Source organism: Podarcis raffonei, chromosome 13 (assembly GCF_027172205.1).
Source record: "Podarcis raffonei isolate rPodRaf1 chromosome 13, rPodRaf1.pri, whole genome shotgun sequence".
In the NCBI taxonomy this organism is placed as follows: Eukaryota; Metazoa; Chordata; class Lepidosauria; order Squamata; family Lacertidae; genus Podarcis; species Podarcis raffonei.
In genome coordinates this window covers 15,733,295-15,756,047 of record NC_070614.1, presented here as the reverse complement: position 1 = coordinate 15,756,047, position 22,753 = coordinate 15,733,295, and the positions used below count along the sequence as shown (strand labels likewise).

At 46.9% G+C, this 22,753-nt stretch overlaps 1 protein-coding gene across 1 annotated transcript in view; it reads left to right on the top strand.

Annotated features, from left to right (window-relative positions):
• The window catches only part of WNT3 (Wnt family member 3), a 47,380-nt gene extending 27,141 nt beyond the window's left edge, over nt 1–20,239 (top strand). Inside the window, exons 2-5 of the mRNA XM_053363707.1 lie at nt 8,670–8,911; nt 13,045–13,310; nt 16,134–16,617; nt 19,618–20,239. Coding sequence (XP_053219682.1) covers nt 8,670–8,911; nt 13,045–13,310; nt 16,134–16,613 — 988 coding nt within the window. The 3' untranslated portion in view covers nt 16,614–16,617; nt 19,618–20,239. The remainder of the gene's footprint in view (nt 1–8,669; nt 8,912–13,044; nt 13,311–16,133; nt 16,618–19,617) is intronic.
• Nucleotides 20,240–22,753: the final 2,514 nt, after the last annotated feature.

The following is a 22,753-nucleotide window of genomic DNA, read 5'->3' as shown; positions in this document are numbered from 1 at the left end:
TTAGGGGCAGGCCTGGAAGACTTGAACATATACAGTCACAATAATTAATAGGATGGCAAACTTTGATGCATTTATTTGTCAGACAGATCAGTGAATGCTGGCATGGGGAGCCTGTGGCCCTTGAGATCATCCCCCCCGACCATTAGTCATTCTGGTTGATGGGAGTTGAAACCCAACATCTGCACAGACATGCCCCCTCACCCAACAAAAGCACTGGTTGGTTGGTTGGTTGGTTGGTTGGTTGGTTGGTTGGTTGGTTGATGGAAGTCAATTTTCATTAGGGAGAGTGACTTTTAAATCAGTGGAGTGTGAGCAACAGGCACATTTTTGGAGACAGCTTTTGGTTCTGGTATATTCACAGGGAACAGGGTGGGTGGGAATGCTTAGACAAACTTTCCTTCTAACACAGAGTAACTCAATCCTAATGTCCCTTTAACGCAGGCTTCCACAACCTCGGCCCTCCAGATGTTTTGAGACTACAGTTCCCATCATCCCTGACCACTGGTCCTGCTAGCTAGGGATTATGGGAGTTGTAGGCCAAAAAACATCTGGAGGGCCGAGTTTGAGGAAGCCAGCAAGCCTCTGGAAACACTTGAAAAACCCCAAAATACACCAAACTCTCCACCGCAATCGCTCCCTGAAAACCTCCTTTCTCAAACTCCAACTCTCCACAGGCCTCACAGGTTGGTGCAAAGGCTCCTGGGATTGCACTTGCAAAGGCTTGTGGGAAAATGTGGTTTTCGTCTTGAAGCACTGGTGGTAAGGTTTGAATTTCAAAAGGTTCAAAACAAGCCAAGAAGCAGATATCTAACTAACAAGGGGGGGGATTTCTTTGGTGAGCCAAGAGCCCTAAGGAAGGAAGGAGAAAGGGAGGGAAGGGGACGCCGGGGTGTGACCAAGACTAAGAGTCACCTGGGGTGCTGCTAAATAGAACAATTCCGTTGTGCGGCACAGCATCCATGGATTTGCATTTTCAGCGAAGGCAAGGAGGCAGAGCAACCCAGAGCTGTGATAGATGTTTGTGCATGTGAGTCTGTAATAAACCGTACTAGGAATACAAGTGAGTGAGAGAGAAGGGTGCTGTTTCTATCCACCACTCCCCCACACTACTGATATAAAACACTGTTACATATATAAACCCTTTTTCCAGTGACGTATGGACCATATACAGGACGCGGGTGGTGCTGGGGGTTAAACCACAGAGCCTAGGACTTGCCGATCAGATGGTCGGCGGTTTGAATCCCAGCGACGGGGTGAGCTCCCGTTGCTCAGTACCTGCTCCTGCCAACATAGCAGTTCGAAAGCACACCAAAGTGCAAGTAGATAAATAGGTACTACTCTGGCAGGAAGGTAAACAGTGTTTCCGTGCGCTGCTCTGGTTCACCAGAAGCGGCTTAGTCATGCTGGCCACATGACCCGGAAGCTGTACGCCAGCTCCCTCAGCCAATAAAGCGAGATGAGCGCCGCAACCCCAGAGTCAGCCACGACTGGACCTAATGGTCAGGGGTCCCTTTACCTTTACCTTTACGGACCATATATATGGGGTTACTCCATTTTATCTTCCTATTAACCCTGCGAACTAGGTTCGGCTAAGAGAAAGGGATTTGGCCCAGGCCACCTAGTTAGCTGTGTTGCAGAGTCAAAATGTGGATATGTGTCTTCCTGGTCTTTCAGACAGACATGTTGCTGTCTGTCTGAAAGCACCTCGCAACATTGGTATGAGATTATCCTAGGAAGTAAAAATTGGTAGATTTGTAGATTTCCTGCTGGCAGCAATTAAAGAAAAATCTCTTTATTTGGAGGACTGAGGAGGAACTGTGTGGCTGGGTAGATAAGCACCATTCCCTATTTCAGGACAAGATTTTCCAATGAAAGTTCAAGAGGCTCAAAAGTTGTTTCCACACACACACAGAGCTTATCTTAAAAACAAATCTGGCTGAAGATTTGGAATTTGCCCAAGCCAAGTTGTTTCGTCATGGACTTTGACTAAAGTTCAATTCAGTGCCACAGATTTAAAACAAACTGAGGGCACGTCTGATCTCAAAATCGTAAACATGACTTTGGAGAGATGCTTTTTTAAAAAAAATTAGAATGACAAGGCCTTTGATGTTTGTTTTTGCCTTTCATCCCTTCCTTTTGCTCTTCTGTGCTAAAGTTTCATTTAGGACAGAGAGATACGGGTGCCTTCACGCATCCAGTCTGTTAGCACAAAATGACTACCCGCCACACCCAATACCTTTAAAAATAATAGCCTATGAAATGACATGGATTGCAGTTAAATTGGAAATGCCCTAGCCAACTCAGGTTACCACATTGGGGCCCTCATAATCTCCTGCAGGTGGGCTGCTAAACTCCCAAAACATAGGTTCAGCACCTTCATTTGGATAGCTCCCTGTGCAGGGAGACTGACCAGCCAGCTAGCATTCAATGTTTCCCATTTGTGAAAAAAAAACATTTACAGCTCTCGATTCTCAATAGTGACGTATTCTAGTATATAACAGTTGATTCAGCAATGCAGGCTGGTACAGAACTCACAAGTATGCAGTGGTCCCTGCCCCAGTGATCTTACAGTATGTAAGTGTACTGGAAGAAGCCAAACTCACCAGTGTCGAAGCAATGATTCTTCAACATCAACTTCATGTTGGGGAGATGCCTGATGATTGTCTTCCAAAGCAACTACAGTGGTACCTCGGGTTAAGTACTTAATTCGTTCTGGAGGTTCATTCTTAACCTGAAACTGTTCTTAACCTGAAGCACCACTTCAGCTAATGGGGCCTCCTGCTGCTGCCACGCCGCCAGAGCACGATTTCTGTTCTCAGACTGAAGCAAAGTTCTTAACCCAAGGTACTATTTCTGGGTTAGCGGAGTCTGTAACCTGAAGCGTCTGTAACCTGAAGCGCTTGTAACCTGAAGTACCACTGTACTCTATTCCGAACTTAAAAATGGAAAGTGTAATGCCAGTGGTCAACAGAAGAGGTTTAAAGACTCTCTCAAGGAAAGTCTTAAAAAATGTAGTATAAACACCAACAACTGGGAAACACCAGCTTGTGAGCGCTCCAATTGGAGAACAGTCTTTACCAAAGGTGTCATGGGCTTTGAAGATGCTCAAACTCAGGCTGAAAGGGAGAAACGTGCTAAGAGGAAGGCACACTTGGCAAACCCTCACCATGATCAACTCCCGCCTGGAAACCTATGTCCCCACTGTGGATCCAGAATTGGCCTCCGCTGTCACTTACGGACTCACTGTTAAAACTGTGTTCATGGAAGACAATCCTACTCAGCTATGAATGATCACTGAAGAAGACAGTATGGAACAAGAACAGAAGGACTGCCTGATTATTATACAGTGGCATCGGCATGCATGGCACTTTTATGGGCTAAAAGAAAGCAAGGGAGAGTCAGGTCCCTGACTACCCCAAGCGATTGTACTCTAAATCCATGGTAGAGAACGTTTCTCAGCTCAAGACCACATTGGAATTGACTCCAGGAAGACTTGCTCCCTGCCTTGCTGACCTTTTCCACCTGGCCTGGGAGGGTGGGACCTGGACTGACTCCAGCTACAAAAAATTAAGCTGCTGAGAGGACTCTTGGGCTGGGGTGTTCTTTAGTGAGTGTTGTTGGTTGTTGTTTTTTGCTGGTATTCTTAATATCATTTTTTGTACCTTTATTTTTAGATCTTACTATGATTTATGAGGAAGTCGTTCAGTTTGGCTGTGTACTTTTTGATGAGTTTTATTTATTGGTCATGACTACTTTTATTTGTAATTATGTGAGTCTTTTCCTATTGTAAGCCACCTTGTGCATGGCTTGAGCTATGGGAAGGCGGTGACATTCCCTCGCGGACAATCGTCCAGGTGTATCCTGGCAGTGGATGTGACCGATGGTGGTTGCAAACTGGGGCTGATGGAGCTTGTGGCCTGCAGACAATCCTGAAGCCTGGAAAGATAGTCCTGGAAGGCTGTCTTTGCCCCCAAGCCGAAGGTTCATCCTGCCCCTGGTCTAGATTATGGTAGCTGGAAAGGAGGAGTATAAGAAGATGTTCAAGATTTGTTGCCCTGGACTGGCTGGATTCAGAGGAGTGGTGGGAGGCCATAGCCGGGAAACCCCAAGGGAAGAAGGCTCAGAGCCTTCTTGGTGGTGATGAGATGGTGATGAGTGGTCAGAGGGAGCAGATGGAGAAGACTGGGAGGAGGAGGTGTTGGAAGTTGAAGAGGTAACAGGGTTTAGTAAGCAGGAAGAGGCTGTGGCAGAGGGCAAAAGTGGAGAGTGGAGAGGAGAAAGGCCAAGAGGCAGAGATTAGGCAGGCTGCTGAAGAAACCAGGGGGTCTCCCTCTCCTGCTGTGACTAGCTACCCTCCCACTGGTTTGCCAGAACCAGAGGAGGTATGAAGAGGGCACAAGGTGTTGGAGCCTCAGATTGCTTGGGAAGGACCTGTTGGGATACTGCCAGGGAGACAAAGTCCATCATGGCTCCACGTCACCTCCGGATGTCCATCGATCTCCCGTAGACACACAGTATCAGCAATTAGCGACACGAGCTCCAGAAATAGCTTGCCACATTCCAGAGCTGATGCACGCTCTATCAGCAGATAATGCACAGCGAAAGATGCATGCAGGAGAGCATTATTTATAAGTTTATTCAGCGTTGCTCAGAACAAAGAAAACATGACTGCCTGCTTCAGTGTTTCAGGCACAGAGAGAGAAACGAAAGCAATAGAAAACATAAACTTCCTGTGAACAGGAAATACGCAGACTCTGTGACTCACAAAGCCTGCTCCCTTTTAAGGTGGAATGAAAATATCCTAACAGGACCTGGGGTAGAGGAGACTTCGGGAGATGTGGGAAGGCGGGGGACCTTCAGTCCTTGCAACTGCAAGACCTACTGGGAAGAGTTGCTGTGCTAAGCTTGAGCTCTTTTGTTTCTTTGAATAAAAAATTAACTTCACTGACACCTTGTGAGTTATTGCTGACCTGCACATTACTGGGTAAGGTTGCTGCTGGTGAGCAAAGAACCCCAAGGTTCCCCAAAAAGATTGTGAAAACCACCAGGTTCAGCGTAGAGGGCCATCCATTTGGTCCATTCTCCATCCAAGAGGGGCCACGCCAAAAGGCTTTGGGCAGGTCACCAAAAAGAGAGAGCAAAAGTATACCTGCATGAGCCACAATGTTGGGGACTTGATCAATGGAGAAGAGACATGATAGCTTACAGGCATTGATTGTGTGTGGACAAATATTATGATCTTTTCAAAGCATTTATTAAAAATATAGCAGGTTATAAATAAATATATATGTATTAGAATAATAATTTCATTTATATTCTTAATAATAATAATATGCACTTTTTGCTTCTTTTTCATTTTTTTCACTTAATTTTGTTTAACTGAGATATTTTCAACTGAAAAATAGAATAAACTGTTGGTGGCTTTATAGATCTACACCAGCCTCTCAAACTTATTTCCCCCTCAGATTCCTATATTTGCTGCATAGAATAAAGTTATCAGAATAGTTATCAGTATAATCTGATAGTGTGTTTCCCCCCCCTCCTGTTTATTAAAATAACAAGCCAAGAGATCAAGAAAATGTGGACAAGAATTGAAAGCAGCACTTCTCTTGTCTAAACAGCAGCTGGCTATAATACCACTTTATATTATGGCAAGGCAAATGCCCATTGGATAAAAATAAATAAATTGTGCATGCTTTCTAAAAATGAGTGGGCCTGAGTCATGAACAGCCCTGAGATCTACGGATAAAGGGCAGTGCACAGAAATAATAAAGTTTTTTATGGTTGATGTTTTGCTGTGCTTTTAATATTTTGTTGCAAGCTGTCCAGAGTACCTGGGGCAATCTAGCCAGTTGGGCAGGATATAAATACTACTACTACTACTACTACTACTACTACTACTACTACTACTATTATTATTATTATTATTATTTGGAAGGAGACTTCACTTCAGCTAAGCAGTGCACAGACTTAAAAGGCACTGTTATGACCACAGTCCCTTGAACTATGCCCAGGAACCAATTGCTAACAGTACATTCTTTGAGGACAGGTGTACTATGGTCCCTATGGCTAGTCCTAGTTAGGATGGGAGTCTAGCTCAGGGGTCAGCTAACTTTTCAAGCAAGTCCACTGTCCCTCAGACCTTGGGGGGGCAGACTATATTTTGGGGGGGATTAACGAATTCCTATGACCCACAAATAACCCAGAGATGCATTTTAAATAAAAGGACACATTCTACTCATGTAAAAACACGCTGATTCCTGGACCGTCCGCGGACCAGATTTAGAAGGCAATTGGGCCAGATCCGGCCCCCGGGCCTTAGTTTGCCTACCCATGGTCTAGCTGCTGCATCTGGACCAGGTGTAGTTATCTCCTGCATGGACTACTGCAATGCGCTCTACGTGGGGCTACCTTTGAAGGTGACCCGGAAACTGCAATTAATCCAGAATGCGGCAGCTAGACTGGTGACTGGGACTGGCCGCCGGGACCACATAACACCGGTCCTGAGAGATCTGCATTGGCTCCCAGTACGTTTCTGAGCACAATTCAAAGTGTTGGTGCTGACCTTTAAAGCCCTAAACGGCCTCGGTCCAGTATACCTGAACGAGCGTCTCCACCCCCATCGTTCAGCCCGGACACTGAGATCCAGCTCCGAGGGCCTTCTGGCGGTTCCCTCATTGCGAGAAGTGAGGTTACAGGGAACCAGACAGGGGGCCTTCTCGGTAGTGGCGCCCACCCTGTGGAACCCTTCAGATGTGAAGGAAATAATCAGCTATCCTATCTTTAAAAGACATCTGAAGGCAGCCCTGTTTAGGGAAGTTTTTAATATTTAATGCTGTATTGTTTTTAACACTCGATTAGGAGCCGCCCAGAGTGGCTGGGGAAACTCAGCCAGATGGGTGGGGTATAAATAATAAATTGTTGTTGTTGTTGTTGTTGTTGTTGCAAGTAACCTTCAAAAGGCAGATTCCACGTAGAACCAGCCTTGTACGTAGAATCTAATCCCAGCATTGGACGTTCCTAGAAAATACAAGCAGGGTGCTAACACCGCACACTCCATCATCTCCACGCAATGCCTCTCTGGGGGGATAAATTTGCACAGGAACCTGGGCTCTCCCCAAGGTTACAGCTGCCGCTTCCTGGAAAGCAGGCTGGCTTCCACCACAGCAAAGGAAAACGGTTCTGCTGCCAAGTTAGCAAAAAAGATTCTGAACGACAAGACTTGAGCACCCTGAAAGAAAACAAGGGCTTTGATCTTTGCACCGCAGCTTAATGCAGCGCTGGTAAGAAGATAATGAGGTGATATAATTGCCTGTGTGCTTTCGTGACATGCAGCACTTCCCCAGTCTTAATGAGGGGTTGAGGCAGTGCGGTTCAGCAGAGCATCAGGCTCAGGTTCGAATCCTACCCAGGTCATGAATGTGCAGGGTCATTTCAGGGGCAAACTGCAGGTTCTTTGTCTGAGTTCTCCCAAATCTATAAAATGGAAATATCACAATCCATTCATCCCCCTCCACCCCACAAGGTTGTCTTAGGTCTATTAAGGAAACGTTGTTTATCCTGGGATTCAGGAGGTGACGGTGCTGTGATCGCTTTCTGTGTACCACAACTGTAAACATGGGAAAGGACTCAGGAGAGAACTATGCAAATTGATAAAGGGTAGAAGAAAAACCAGTATGTTTTATGTTGGAATCATGACTTCACTATGCTGGGATGTCTCTCCCTCAACATTTATGTTTCTTCCTTTCTTCCCTCCTATCACTTCTGCAAGGATTTTGGACTAATCCCTTAATCCTTGTTCCCAACTGTAGCAAAGTTTAAGTGCTTGTAGATGCAATTGCTCATATCCATCCCTTGCTACCCTTCCTTCCTTCCTTCCTTCCTTCCTTCCTTTCTTTCTTTCTTTGTCCCCCCCCCTCTCTCTCCCTCCCTCCCTCCTTCATTGTTAATTTTAGACTGCAATATCTTTAGGGGCAGAGACAGTTCTCAGTTTGATTTAGGAACGTTGATAAACTGCCATGCACAATGAATGATAGTAAGAAAGACAAAAATGAACTGGACATATTTACCCCCGAGAAAAATGCTAAAGAGAGACAGGATGGGTATGCATTGTTTTCAAACATTTGAAAGATTTTCAGAAAACAGAGTGGAGCCAGGTGGACCTTTGATTTGGGACATTTCACATAGAAAGAAGAATTAGCTCTCTGGGAGCAGGTTCAATAGGCAGATGTCAGGATTGTTTTCAATACATGATATCCTGTCCCGGGGCAGCCCTTTGACTAGTTATGACTTTAAATATCCCAAGGCAACCCAGGTCTCCCAGAACCAGAAGAGGCATGTAAAGGGCAGAGCCGAGGTTGGCTTCAGGCATAGTCTCAGATTGCTTGGGGGTAACCCTGGAGAGGAGGGGGCTTAGGCAGCCGTGGGGAGGTCTCAGCAACCTCTTCATAGGGGCAAGATCTGCCGGAGAAGAGTTGCTGTGCTCCTTAGGCCTGACAGATCCTCCTGTGCAGATCCTGGTTTTGCCAATGAAGAGTTAACTCTCATTTGCAGGGTGTGATTTACTGCTGGCTCCTGACAGTCTGCCACTGGGTGGAAGAGTCACTGCGGGCATACAAAGTGCCCAATGCCCTTTCAAGCAGGGGGTTGTATATGTTCTCCCTTTGCAGGTCCCTCGCATTAGGCCAGCAATATACCTCGTTGGGCTCCCAGCCGATCCTGTGCGGTTCCATTCCTGGCTTAGTGCCCAAGCAGCTCCGGTTCTGCCGCAACTACATCGAGATCATGCCCAGCGTGGCTGAGGGCGTGAAGCTAGGAATCCAGGAATGCCAGCACCAGTTCCGGGGGCGCCGTTGGAACTGCACCACCATTGATGACAGCTTGGCCATTTTCGGGCCTGTTCTCGATAAAGGTACAGCACAAGCCAGGTTAGGGGAGGGGCACCCATAGCTTGCCAGTAGTGGACCACATTTTATTAATTATTATGCATTGCTTCCCCCACTTTTTTTCCTCCTCCCAGCAGTTCCAGGTTCTCCCAATCCGCATTTATTCCCTGCAACAACCCTGTGAGTTGGCTTAGGCTGAGAGGCATCGACCCAGTGAGCCAAAAGGAGAAGGCAGCTTCACAATTATCGTATAGAACATGCCAATAACTGGCACCCAGTTTGTGCAAAGCGTGACCTTAAAATATTTTAATTTTTAAAAATTACAGCTGATTTTTAAATTATTTTTAAATGGCAACAGTTTAAGGGCATTAATGTGGAGCGTTGACTTGCAAAATAATGCGTGTGTCACTCTCCTTTTTTTTAAAAAATACATCTGATTTCAACACCAAATTTCATGTTGCTGGAAATATATATAAACAGCTTTGTTGCAAACAACAGAGGGAAGCTGCATAGGTTGCCCCAGTATAATCATGCATTTACTGTAAGCTGCTCAATAAGTCAGATCTAAGATCTCACGTACAGGTATACTTCACACCCTCTCTGTCTAAGGGCAAGTACAGATTAACAAATTACCGAGCCTGTACACACACAGAGACACCCCCAACAGCCCACAGGAGAATGATACAGGCCTTGTGGAGCAAAACACACCATCCAGCAATAAGATCTCCTGTGGAAACCCCAATGAATTGAATGGGAAACTGTGAAAGTAACCTACCAGGCCATTGCAAAGTTCTCAGCCATCTCATTGGACAGGTGGCCTTCCCAGTGGATCACGCTCAAGGTCCACTGGGATTAACACGTACTATTAAATTTGTACATTTTATTTTCCGAGGGAGGGAGACAGGTGACAACTCGCGGTTGTAAAAAAACACCATTTTTAATGGATATTTCATTCTCCAGGGGGGCTGTTTATTTAATTCCCGTTTTCTCTTATTGCCCGCCCACCCATCTCATTAAATTTCAGATCAGCAGTTTATCGAGAGGCAACTTGGAATAATGGGCAAAGTGAAGAGAATTTCATTCCATGTCTGAATAATCAAAAATCTGGGGAAATGGTAAAATCCCCTCTGCCTAGACGTGATTAATGTATCAGTCAGTCGTGATTTATTAGCCAGCCGGCCATAACAACATGATTGATGTAACCCCACGATCGATCAATTTGGAAAGAAGGAACCAGGGAGGATATGAATTGCATATGCGTGCACGCCCAAGTTAACAAGCAGCTTAAATTTAATAAATAAAACCAAGGTGGAGCAGAATCTGAAATCTGAGCCCAACTTAGTGCCACGCCTTAAACCAGCCATATTAACTGTACCATGTTTTCATGTTAAAGGAAGACTAAGAAAGTGGAAGAACAATTCCATTTCCTGGTCTCGGCTTTTAAACTGTGGGGGGTGGGAAACATGATCAAACGCTCCCCCAGGCAGACATTTCCCTTGACATAGAAAACTAGCTTTTCAGCCGAAAGGCTAGGGGACAATAAATCTCCTGAATATCTCATTGCCTAAAGCCATGGTTCCCAACGTGGGGCACACGCCCCACAGAGGGGCCAATTTGATTTGGGGGGAGCAATTTGAGAATGAGTTAGACCAAGTTGATGGCCTTTTAGGCTTCCTCCATGTGAATAGGAGTTCACTTTTTGAATAATAAGAATTATATGTCACAGGGGAGAGGCATCAGGATTTTAGAGATGCTAAGGGACGCGGGTGGCGTTGTGGTCTAAACCACAGAGCCTAGGGCTTGCCGATTGGAAGGTCGGCGGTTCGAATCCCCGCAACAGGGTGAGCTCCCATTGCTCGGTCCCAGCTCCTGCCCACCTAGCAGTTCGAAAGCACATCAAATTGCAAGTAGATAAATAGGTACCACTCCGGTGGGAAGGTAAACGGCATTTCCGTGCGCTGCTCTGGTTTCGCCAGATGCGGCTTAGTCATGCTGACCACATGACCCGGAAAAACTGTCTGCGGACAAACATCGGCTCCCTCGGCCAGTAAAGCGAGATGAGCGCCGCAACCCCAGAGCCGTTCGTGACTGGACTTAACTGTCAGGGGTCCTTTACCTTTTTTAGGTGGGGCATGGCCAAAAAAAGGTCGGGAACCACTGGCCTAAAGTGAAGTGTGTTGTGTGTGTTTTTTACACGTAGGAGTCTGACAGCTATCACCCACAGCCTGAAGTAGCACAGCTCAGACACAGGTTTTTAACCACCTCAAGGCCTCAAAAATAAATAAAGGTTTCTGAAAGGCTGAGGTGAAAAAATGGTTAAAGGTGGGTCTCATGGTGCAGAACAAGGTTAAAGGTGGGTCCCCTCAGCACTGAAAAGGCTACCTCCTCAGGGAGCCGTAGCAAATGACTCTCTGTGTAAGAGAAGCTGACTGCATTTCCCTGGAACAAATGTGGCGAACAAAACCTGCATCTCCAGGGCCTCGGCTGAGGAAATCGGAGACTGCGAAATGGCCCTACAGCATTGTGATAACCCAGCAGTGTTCCTCAGCTGTGACACAGATGACAAATTTGCATTTAAAGAGGGGGACTGGATATAAACGCAGGAGATTTAAAGGCAGCGGCGGGTGGTGGGGAGGGAGAGAAAATGAGCTTATATCCAGGAGAAAAGAGCTAAGCTCCCATCCCCACTGTGCACCGGGGCAGGGGGATATCGTTCCAGACCTTGAACTGTTTCACAACCCCGCACCATTCACACGCCCTTTCGCCACCCGGAGCCCAGGAGGGGAGGACCGGCGGCACCAGAGGTCTCAATAGAGATTTCCTAGCCTGACTGGTGGGCTCGCGGGGGGATGGCAGGGCAGGGCGGTCGCGGGCCCCGTTGCCAAGGGGTGGCCGCGGGGAATGCCAGCCCCGTGGGTACTGCCGGGCCTGGCAGAAACATTCCACATTATGTGGGTAATACAGTGTGACACTCCGCAAACAATGGCAAATTGAGTGTCCCAGCAGGTAACGGGGTCTGGATAGGAGACCGTTACAGTCGAGCTCTGTCAAGAGCCCCTAATCCACCCAGGCTCTGCCCCCCAACCCGGCCCCCTCAGCGCTTCTGGGAACTTTCAATTTTGCCACTGGGAAATCTCTCTCAGGCAACCCCCCCATGCCTCATGGGGTGGGGTGGAGAGTTGGGCTTTTTTTCCAGACGGCCTTTTCCTGAATCTTCGGAAGCCTCCGTCGGTTTCGAGGTGGCAACTTTCCCCTCAGAGTTTTTATCTTCGCACACCGTATCTTACTTTATTTTTGAAGGCAGCCTTCCTGAGGGGAGCTACTTTGGCTCTAGTCGGTTCCAAAACATCCAAGGCCAGAGGTACTCTTGTTTTTTAGATTTAAAATCGAAGGTGCACTCTTTTTACAGCTGAAAAGCGTTTGTTTTTGGAGTTTTTAATTATACAGGACAGTCATTGCAAAGAAAAGAACTAAGCGTCAAGTCTATGGCATCATTTTACATGGTCTTAAAATGTTGGCAGTCCATATAGGTTCTCCACAGACAGAGAACCTTTTTCCCTTATGTATGAAAAAAGGGGAGGCCAGGTTTCACCAAAGATGTTCTTTATAATAAACCCATTTGCAATTCTTCTAAGCCCAGTTAGTCGTTCTGAACTAGTTATAACCCAAATTTTGTTGAACCCAGTCTCAAGAGGTAGTTCCACCTGGGATTTCCAGTGATACGCTGTTACTAGCTATGCAGCTACCAACAGAAAAGGAATTAAATATTTATGCCAGAGTTTGTAAATGGACAATGTCACGTTTTCCAAAGACCCTAACCCCTACATTTCTGCCCCAGTCCCTGTTCTGAGCATAGCTCGGCAATGGATTATTCCTCACTGTTGGACGCAAACTCTCAAAGCAGCTCTCTGCGACACTTCATGCAAAACAAAAGATAGCACATAATCTCATTTTTTAAAAAGAAATACTAAAAGGGCAGATAGCAGGAGGCAGAACTTGGAAGAAATCTAATTCTGCTAAAAGAGAACAAAGACGGGACTTTTTGATTGTGGGCCTGAACTTTCAAATCCAAAAGCCATAAGCTGCTTCATAAGGGAAGGCAAATGATAAGATCACAGCTTGCAAAATAACCGGGTCTTTTTCTCCCTCTTGTTCGCAGCCACGCGAGAATCTGCCTTTGTCCACGCCATCGCCTCAGCCGGCGTGGCCTTTGCCGTCACTCGCTCCTGCGCTGAAGGCACGTCCACCATCTGCGGTTGCGACTCGCATCACAAGGGGCCACCGGGCGAAGGTTGGAAGTGGGGAGGCTGCAGCGAGGACGCCGACTTTGGCGTGCTGGTTTCGCGGGAGTTTGCCGACGCCCGGGAAAATCGCCCGGATGCCCGCTCCGCCATGAACAGGCACAATAATGAAGCTGGGAGAACAGTGAGTGTGCCCCTTCACCTTTTTGTCCTTTTCTTAAGACAGCATGGGGAAAGATGTCCTGCCCCATTTTGCCTAGCTTACTTGCTGGAAAGGCCTCTGGTGTAAGAACAGAGAAATCCAAAATGTGACTAAACCCAGGCCTAAGGAGGCCATCTTGTCTAACCATTGAAGTTTTGGTCTTATTGGTTCCTGAGTCTTCAGGTCAGTTTTGCCATTTTGGCATAATCCAACAGTTTAGTTTGCCATTCCTGTCTTGTCGGGATTGTGTCTTCTTTCCATCTCTGAGCTAGTAACATCCGTGCGGCTGTCGTTCCATACATAAAAAGTATTTTCTGCTCCTTTGGAATATCGGTACCTACCATTCCTAATAAAAAAGCCTCTGGGTTTTTCCACAAACATTATTTTAAACATTTTTTCCCCAATCCATTATGTATCATTTCCCATAATGTTTTTACAGTGGTACCTCGGGTTAAGAACTTAATTCGTTCTGGAGGTCCGTTCTTAACCTGAAACTGTTCTTAACCTGAGGTACCACTTTAGCTAATGGGGCCTCCCGCTGCCGCCGTGCGATTTCTGTTCTCAGCCTGAAGCAAAGTTCTTAACCCGAGGTACTATTTCTGGGTTACCGGAGTCTGTAACCTGAAGTGTATGTAACCTGAAGCGTATGTAACCCGAGGTACCACTGTATTACCTTACACCTCCACCACATATGGTAAAAGGTGCCTTCTTTTTCTTTACATTTCCAGCAGATATTTGCACTTATTCCATAGCCTTCCTAGTGTGCTCTTGGCAGGGTCAGATGGGCACTTTGCAGTTTAGACACAATGCTAAGCCAAATCATGGTTTAGCCCCAGGTAGTCTAGCAACCGTGGTACTGGGAAAGGAGTGACTACAATCTTCTCCTCAGAAAGCTGCACATCTGCTCATTCGTGCTAAACCATGGTTTGACATAGCGCAACCTATGAACTGATCTTGTAGTCACCCAATAAAAATTCAGAAATATTACCCAGAACTGAGTTAAGTAAATATGACATCCAAGAGTATGGGAGGAATATACAGAAGAGAGGGAGGCCTTGGCCAACAGAGGAGAGATAAAGAAAGCCGCTGAAAGCTGTCTGCATTTACTAGCAAGTAAATGTGCATTGGATTGTGCTGAAATCATGCCAAAATGCAGATATGATTTAGCAAGACAGGAATCATATATAGTGTGACATGGTAGTTAAATGGCTGAGCTGCAAATAATTTGACCTCTGCCATTAGTTTCCCTTAGACAAACTACTCTCATCCTCAGAGCCCATCAGCAATATGGGGGATAATAAAATAAATTTGCCTTTGCAGGGCTGAACAATCTAAAACGCTATTCAAACACCTTACTATTCTATCATAATTACCACCCAATTTCCTTATTAAATCAAGACCTTAAGGTCTGAATGACAATTCATGGAGCAAAGTAGTGGTTGGCAGCATTTTTCCTTAATGAAGAAGTCTAATGAGAGAAATTTGCATAAAAGCATTTGAGTGCAGAGTTCACTTTCAAGAAAAAAATGATACCGTTAAAAAGGAACTATGCAAAGATGTCTCTTCGTCCCTTTTTATTTTCCTCAGTAGCTTTAGAATCGCTAACCCTGGCCAATTGACAAAATATTAACATTGAAGAAGTTGAGGCTGAGACAACTGTACAATTAACCTGTATGCTGATCATGTGATTATATCGTTGGGAAATCCAAAACAACCACCACCACCAAACACAAAACTCAAAATTTTCACTACTACATCTAGTTAGTGGAATCTTTGGTTATAAAATCAGAATTTAAAATAAAAAGGAAAGAGAGAGAAAGAAAAGAAAATGGAAAAGGATAAAAGACTTCCCGTTCTCTGTCTGTCAGCTCAATATAGTGTTCACTCAATAACATCCAGCTATTTTATTTTTTATAAGCCAATATTTTTCCAGTCTTCAAATCCAAATATTACAAGTCCATTTTCTCTTTCCTGCAAAAAGTCCATAAGAAGTTTCCAATCCTTAATCAATGCCAACGATTTTCTCTCTCTAATTAAACGCGTCAACTTTGCCATCTCAGTCCAATCATTTTATCAACCATCCCTCCATAGCAGGACTGTATCCTTCCATCCTTGTTCATGTAACAATCTTGCCCCTATAATCTTATATATACTGTACAGTGGAACCTCGGTTCTTGAACGTAATCCATTCCAGAAGACAGTTTGAGTTCTGAAACGTTTGAAAAGCGAGGCGCAAAGGCCTGACTGCAAATTCAATTGAGAAAATTGAAAAACACGCAGCAGAAGGCGTTTGACTTCCGAGTCGCATTCGGAAACGGAAGCATTTACTTCTGGGTTTTTGGCGTCCGGGTTCCGAAACGTTTGTCAAAGGAGACGTTCAAGAACCAAGGCACCACTGTACAGTGGCACCTCTAATTGCGGACATGATCCGTTCCGGGGTGCCATTCGCACCCCAAAAAGTCTGCAACTAGAGCAGCGCTTCTGCGCAAGCGCGGAGCGTGATAGAGAACTTCTGTGCATGTGCGAAGTGTGCAGAATGCTTCTGCACATGCGCAAAGTGCACAGAACGCTTCTGCGCATGCACAGGCAGCGAAATCTGGAAGTATACACTTCCAAGTTTGCCGCGTTCGCAAGCTGAAAAGACGCAACATGAACCTAATGCAACACGAGGTATGACTGTCTTAGAATAATCTTGCCTGGTCCATGGCCTTGGCCCCAGTAGAGCCTAGATGGAAGATGCCCTGTGGGTGCTTCTCTGTGCTTCTCTGAACTTGACTGGCATGTTTTCGTTTCGCTTTGGTTTAGACGATCTTGGACCACATGCACCTGAAATGTAAGTGCCACGGGCTGTCGGGCAGCTGCGAGGTCAAAACATGCTGGTGGGCCCAGCCGGATTTCCGCGCCATTGGGGACTACTTGAAGGACAAATACGACAGCGCTTCAGAGATGGTGGTGGAGAAACACCGGGAGTCTCGCGGGTGGGTGGAGACGCTGCGTGCGAAATACGCCCTCTTCAAGCCGCCGACGGAGCGCGACTTGGTCTACTACGAGAACTCGCCCAACTTCTGCGAGCCCAACCCTGAGACCGGCTCGTTCGGCACCCGAGACAGGATGTGCAACGTGACCTCGCACGGGATCGACGGGTGCGACTTGCTCTGCTGCGGCCGCGGCCACAACACCCGGACGGAGAAGAGGAAGGAAAAGTGTCATTGCATCTTCCACTGGTGCTGCTATGTCAGCTGCCAGGAATGCATCCGAGTTTATGATGTCCACACGTGCAAATAAAAAGGTAGGCGGTGGATGGATGGAGGCTAACAGATTGAGGTTGAATCCTGGCAAGACAGAAGTGCTGTTTTGGGGGGACAGGGGGCGGGCGGGTGTGGGGGACTCCCTGGGCCTGAATGGGGTAACTGTGCCCCTGAAGGACCAGGTGCGCAGCCTGGGAGCCATTTTGGACTCACAGCTGTCCCTTGAGGTGCAGGTCAATTCTGTGTCCAGGGCAGCTGCTACCAGCTCCATCTGGTACGCAGGCGGAGACCCTACCTGCCCGCGGACTGTCTCGCCAGAGTGGTGCATGCTCTGGTTATCTCCCGCTTGGACTACTGCAATGCGCTCTGCTTGGGGCTACCTTTGACCCGGAAACTAAAATTAATCCAGAATGTGGCAGCTAGACTGGTGACTGGGAGTAGCCGCCCAGAGCATATAACACCGGTCCTGAAAGACCTACATTGGCTCCCAGTACGTTTCCGAGCACAATTCAAAGTGTTGGTGCTGACCTTTAAAGCCCTAAACGGCCTTGGCCCGGTATACCTGAAGGAGCATCTCCACCCCCATCGTTCTACCTGGACACTGAGGTCCAGCTCCGAGGGCCTTCTGGCGGTTCCCTCATTGCGAGAAGTGAAGTTACAGGGAACCAGGCAGAGGGCCTTCTCGGTAGTGGCACCCACTCTGTGGAATGCCCTCCCATCAGATGTCAAGGAAATAACCAACTATCTGACTTTTAGAAGACATCTGAAGGCAGCCCTGTTTAGGGAAGTTTTTAATGTATGATGTTTTACTGTGTTTTTAATATTCTGTTGGAAGCCGCTCATTGTGGCTAGGGAGGCCTGCCCAGATGGGTGGGGTTAAATAAATAAATAAATAAATAAATATATAAATAAATAAATATTGGTGTGGGTTGTGTTGATTGCATGCTGATTGCAGCATCTGGGATTGATAATATTTGTACCCTGTCCATCTAACTGGGTTGCCTTAGCCACTCCAGGAGGCTTCCAACATAGATAAAAACACCATAAAAACATTACACATTAAAAAAAGCTGCCCTACACAGGGCTGCCTTCAGATGTCTTCTAAAGGTTATATCGTCTCCTTGACATCTGATGGAAGGACGTTCCACAGGACGGGTGCCATCACTGAGAAGGCCCTGTGCCTGGTTCCCTGTAGCTTCACGTCTCGCAGCGAGGGAACTGCCAGAAGGCCCTCAGTGCTGGATCTCAGTGTCCAGGCTGAATGAAGAGGCTCCTTCAAATACACAGGGCCCCTACCTGTCCCAAGCCTTCTCCAGCTGAGGAATTACACACACCCTCCCAGAGCTAGTGAGCCCCACCCGGCCAGCTAGGGAGATGGGCTGTGGACCCTTGCTTGCCTTGGGCTCCTAGAGCACCCTGCCCGCTGCTCCCTACACTTCAGAGCCCGCCATGTTGGTGGAGACAGGGGCCCCTCTGGCTCTTGTGAGGGATCCTGTGCACTGACTCCCAGCCCCTTGCCATCCTCTGTCAGCTTGTGAGTACTTCCTGCACCAACCTCTCCTTCCCCATCCCCAGTGGTGTATCCCAGTTCCGGAGACACGTCTCCAGGATCTTCTCTTCCTTCTCCCCGTTGCCCTGCCAGTTCAGATGATGATAATAATAATAATAATAATAATAATAATAATAATAATAATAATAATTTATTTATACCCCACCCATCTGGCTGGGTTTCCCCAGCCACTCTGGGCGGCTTCCAACTGAATATTAAAAACAATACAGCGTCAGACATTAAAAACTTCCCTAAACACGACCGCCTTCAGTTGTCTTTTAAAAGTAAAATAGTTGTTTATTGCCTTGACATCTGATGGGAGGGAGTTCCCACAGGGCAGGCGCTACTACCGAGAAGGCCCTCTGCCTGGTTCCCTGTAACTTGGCTTCTTGCAGCGAGGGAACCGCCAGAAGGTCCTCGGCGCTGGACCTCAGTGTCCAGGCTGGATGATGTGGGTGGAGACGCTCCTTCAGGTATACAGGACCGAGGCTGTTTAGGGATAGGGATGTTAAGGACTGTTTAGGTCTTGGGTTACCCCGATTCGACAGTAAAATAGCTTAGGAGATCTCAACACCAATATGAACACCTTTTACAATGAGAGTAAAGATTACGTACAAGATGTGGAGCGGATGATAAGGATGCAGGCTGCCCCATATTATGGCACAGATGGCAGAATAATATCCCTCTTGCTTAGTCTGCCTCCTGTCTCCTTTAAGGAGATTCCAGGACATGGTTCATGAACCTGTGGCCTTGTAGAGGTTGCTTAACGACGACTTCTATCTTCCCTGAGCGTTGGCCATGGTGCTGGGAGTCCAACATCATGTTCCCTATTGAACATGGCACACCTGGCAATAATTCTGCATGAAACAGCGTGAAACCGTCCCCTGTTCAGACACCATGAGTTTAAAGCACTCTTCTAACACTAGCAGTCAGGGCTCTCACAAGGAATCCAAGGAACTGCAGGTTTTCTGGTTTTCTTTTTAAGGATGTGGACCTCACAGAACTAAAGTTCCCAGCACCCTAAACAACTGCAGTTCCCAGGATTCCCTATGACTGTTAAACACTGTTATGCTTTTAAATGTATGGCATAGCTGTGACCAAGACAGTATGGAAGTCCTGTTGGCCTCCCTTGTATTTTTCAAAAAGATTAAAAGCAAGCATGAGGGTGACTTGGGACAGGCCGTTCCCTAGTGTGCAGTTTCCCTGACTGAAACCTTTCTCTGAAGTTGTTTGCTCCCATGGAGCATAGATGCTTTTCAGAAGCCATTTTGATCAAGAAAGCAGTGGCGCTCTTCCCAAGCTGCACAATGTTCCCAATTTGACTCCCTTCCCCACCCTATGGCGGATTTTCATTTAAAATAAAATTCAAGGCAGGAGAGCCAGCGATGGACAAGGTGACTGTTGTTAAGACAGGGGAAAGAAACCCTAATAATAATAATATTGGCAGTGATCGTGCTGTTGTTGTTTTTTCTTGCTTTGTCTTCCTGAAAAGAGGCCCTTGATAGAGCGGAATGATAAATGTGAAGAGACTGCCAGGAAACACCAGCGTTGCAGCCCCTGACGCCTGAACACGGAGAAGAAAAAACAAGAGCCCTTTTCTCCCTCCTTCCTAGCCAAGGCAGGCAATGGCGGAAGAACCACCCTGTTGGAAATCAACGTAACAAGACTTCCTTGGCCCTTCTGCCAATCCTGCCAGCATCTCCCTTCTTTCTTGTTAAAACAGGTTCCTGATTTCAAGCCGAAACAGTTTTGGGGTACGGGAGGGGGTCTGGTTTTTTTGTTGTTGCACATATCAGAATATAATATATTTTTTAAAACCCTAAGGACTGATCAAGGCTGTAGCGACGCTGACAAGAGGGGCATGGTTGCATCTGCTCACTGCAGTTACCGAGGTGCAGGAAAAGAATGTCGGTGCTCAAGAAAACAAAAGGCAACCCTGTGATGGCCGCCTCAGGCCTCGGAGTCATCAAGCGACGACTGCGGTTGTTTTGCGAATCGCTTCATACGTTAAAACCTTGAGCTTCCCTCCGCACTCACACACCTGTATGCCCGGTCTGAGTTTTGAGTCATCCACTGTGGAAGCAGCATTGATTTCGGTGTTGAAGGGGGCGGGGTGGGGGAGGAGAGAGAGTAAAGAGCGTCTCATCGTTCTCCTTTCAACGGGGTTTCCCCAAACCCCCTGTTTAATGTGTATATACAGTTGTGTTGCTATAACCCGGGCACATTCCAAAAGAACTGGCATGGTGGCGGGGGGGGGGGTCCTTGGAAGTAGCGGCAGCGCCAGCCCCTCCTTCAAAATGTAAACCTTTGTTAAAACCTTAACAGCATTTCCCAGCAGGTTGAGTTAACAGGAGGGCAACTGATGGGATCTGCAACAACAAAACGTTGAGATGGATCCTTACCGCTCCCGTTTGAGGGTTCCAGCCAGCCAACCAGCCTCTTGCATATTATAAGCTATTAGGGGTTCACATAAGCCAATCCCCCTCCTCTCTTTTTTCCATTTTCCTCCACCCAACACTCAACAGCTCGTGGAGACCGATGGCCGTTGCTTTTAAATTTACAAACGTGGGCTTCTGCACACCTGGCGAATTTCCTGTGTAAAAATTTCTGCTCGTTTTTTGTTTGTTTCCAAACTGATAAAGGCACTTGGCTGTTTGAATCTGCTATTAGAGGAAACAAGCGGAACTTGCAAGAAAACATTGCATTTCTCCTCCCCCTAAGAGAAGTGCTTCTTCATGGTTCCAGACAATGGAATGGGAGCCTTGTAGTGCTGTGAAGGCTCAGGGTTGGTGGGTGGAGTTTCAGGAGCAAGGAAGCAATAAAAAACACACCCCTGCTTACCTTTACAGCATGCTAAAAGGCTGTCATCCCCAAACCTGGGTATAAGGTCCACAGTTCTGGAGATGGAATAGGTACCCCCCAACTCTTATCCTTCCCTTCCCATTTTAGGATACTTACAAAAAGCTGTCAGGGGTTTGAGCAAGTCACTTCTTCCTTCTCATCCCATAATACTTTTCCTTTTGATGGGGAAGGGGGTTTGGTCAATTGTCCTTTCACGTCTCAAAATGCAGACATGATTGGAACACTCCCATTACCTCCCAGTCTTCCAGTTTCTTTAGACCGTTTTTTCCTCTACAGGCTCAGCTGCCATCAAGATGCTCACAGGTTCCCGTCAGGCAGGTTTTAGACTGTTAAGAAACACCGTTATCTCTTTATTTGCAAATGCACGTATTTCTGTGGGTCAGGAGAGACCATCATCTTATTTTGGGGCGAGAGAATCAATCACTGGAGTTTGCTTTTAGAGTAAGTGAGGTCTGCAACAGCGCATCGCAATGTGTCCTCTCTCCCAAAAGGAGTTCAGAGTTTCAAGCAAGGCATTCCAACTCTCTGCAACATTCATGGTCGTTGAAGTTGTGGGGTTTTGGGGGGGATGGGTTGGGTTTTTTGTGGATGGGACGCGGGTGGCGCTGTGGTCTAAACCACTGAGCCTCTTGGGCTTGCCGATCAGAAGGTCGGCGGTTCGAATCCCCGCCACAGGGTGAGCTCCCGTTGCTCGGTCCCAGCCCCTGCCCACCTAGCAGTTCAAAAGCACGTCAAAGTGCAAGTAGATAAATAGGTACCCCTCTGGCGGGAAGGTAAACGGTGTTTCCGTGCGCTGCTCTGGTTTCGGTGTTCTGTTGCACCAGAAGTGGCTTAGTCATGCTGGCCACATGACCCGGAAAAACTTTCTGTGGACAAACGCCGGCTCCCTCGGCCTATAGAGCGAGATGAGCGCCACAACCCCAGAGTCGTCAGCGACTGGACTTAACTGTCAGGGGTCCTTTGCCTTTGCCCCCCCCCACACACACTTCTGCAATCTGGGATCCCTCAAGCGTGCTAATACTTTCCTCTTGTTTCTCTTAAAATCTTGTCAATCAGGATCACTTTTATTATGTCTTTTTGTCCTAGATATGTCTCTTTTTCTCTCTCGCTCCAGCAGTCTCTCCTGTTTGCAAAAGACTGCAACAGTACCACCAGATCAAACTGCCTTCGTGGCAGGGAACCCATGGCTCTGCAGATGAGGACCTCCCAACTGCTGTCAACTTTGACCACTAGCCATGCTGGCTGGGGCCAAAGGAAGTTGGGAGTCCAACAAGATATGGAGTGCCACAGGTTTCGGCTCCCTGCCTCAGACTTACTGGACAGCTCCAAGCAGAAGGAGATGGAAAAGAATTATTCATTCTCCGAGATATTTTTTTAAAAAACACTGGAAAGATGCAAGAGAGATTTGTCCCACATTAATATTTTGTTTCCCCTGGTCTGAACTGACACGATTTCATTCCTCACAGGGATTTTACCTTCTTGATCATTTCCACAGCTCTCCTTTTCATCCTTCCCAGCTTGTCAATGGCCACTTTTGAAGCCTGGGAGAGGCTGATACTAGAACTTCCAGTTCTTGGAAGCAAGGGTCCTTGTTGGCAACATAAAAGACTTGCATTACCACTGGTACCTTGGTTCTCGAACGGTTTAGTTATCGAACAAATCAGCTCCCGAACACCACATACCCAGAAGTAGGTGTTTGGGTTTGTGTACATTTTCCAGAAGCCAAATGTCCGACGCAACTTCCGCAACTTCTGATTGGCTGCAGG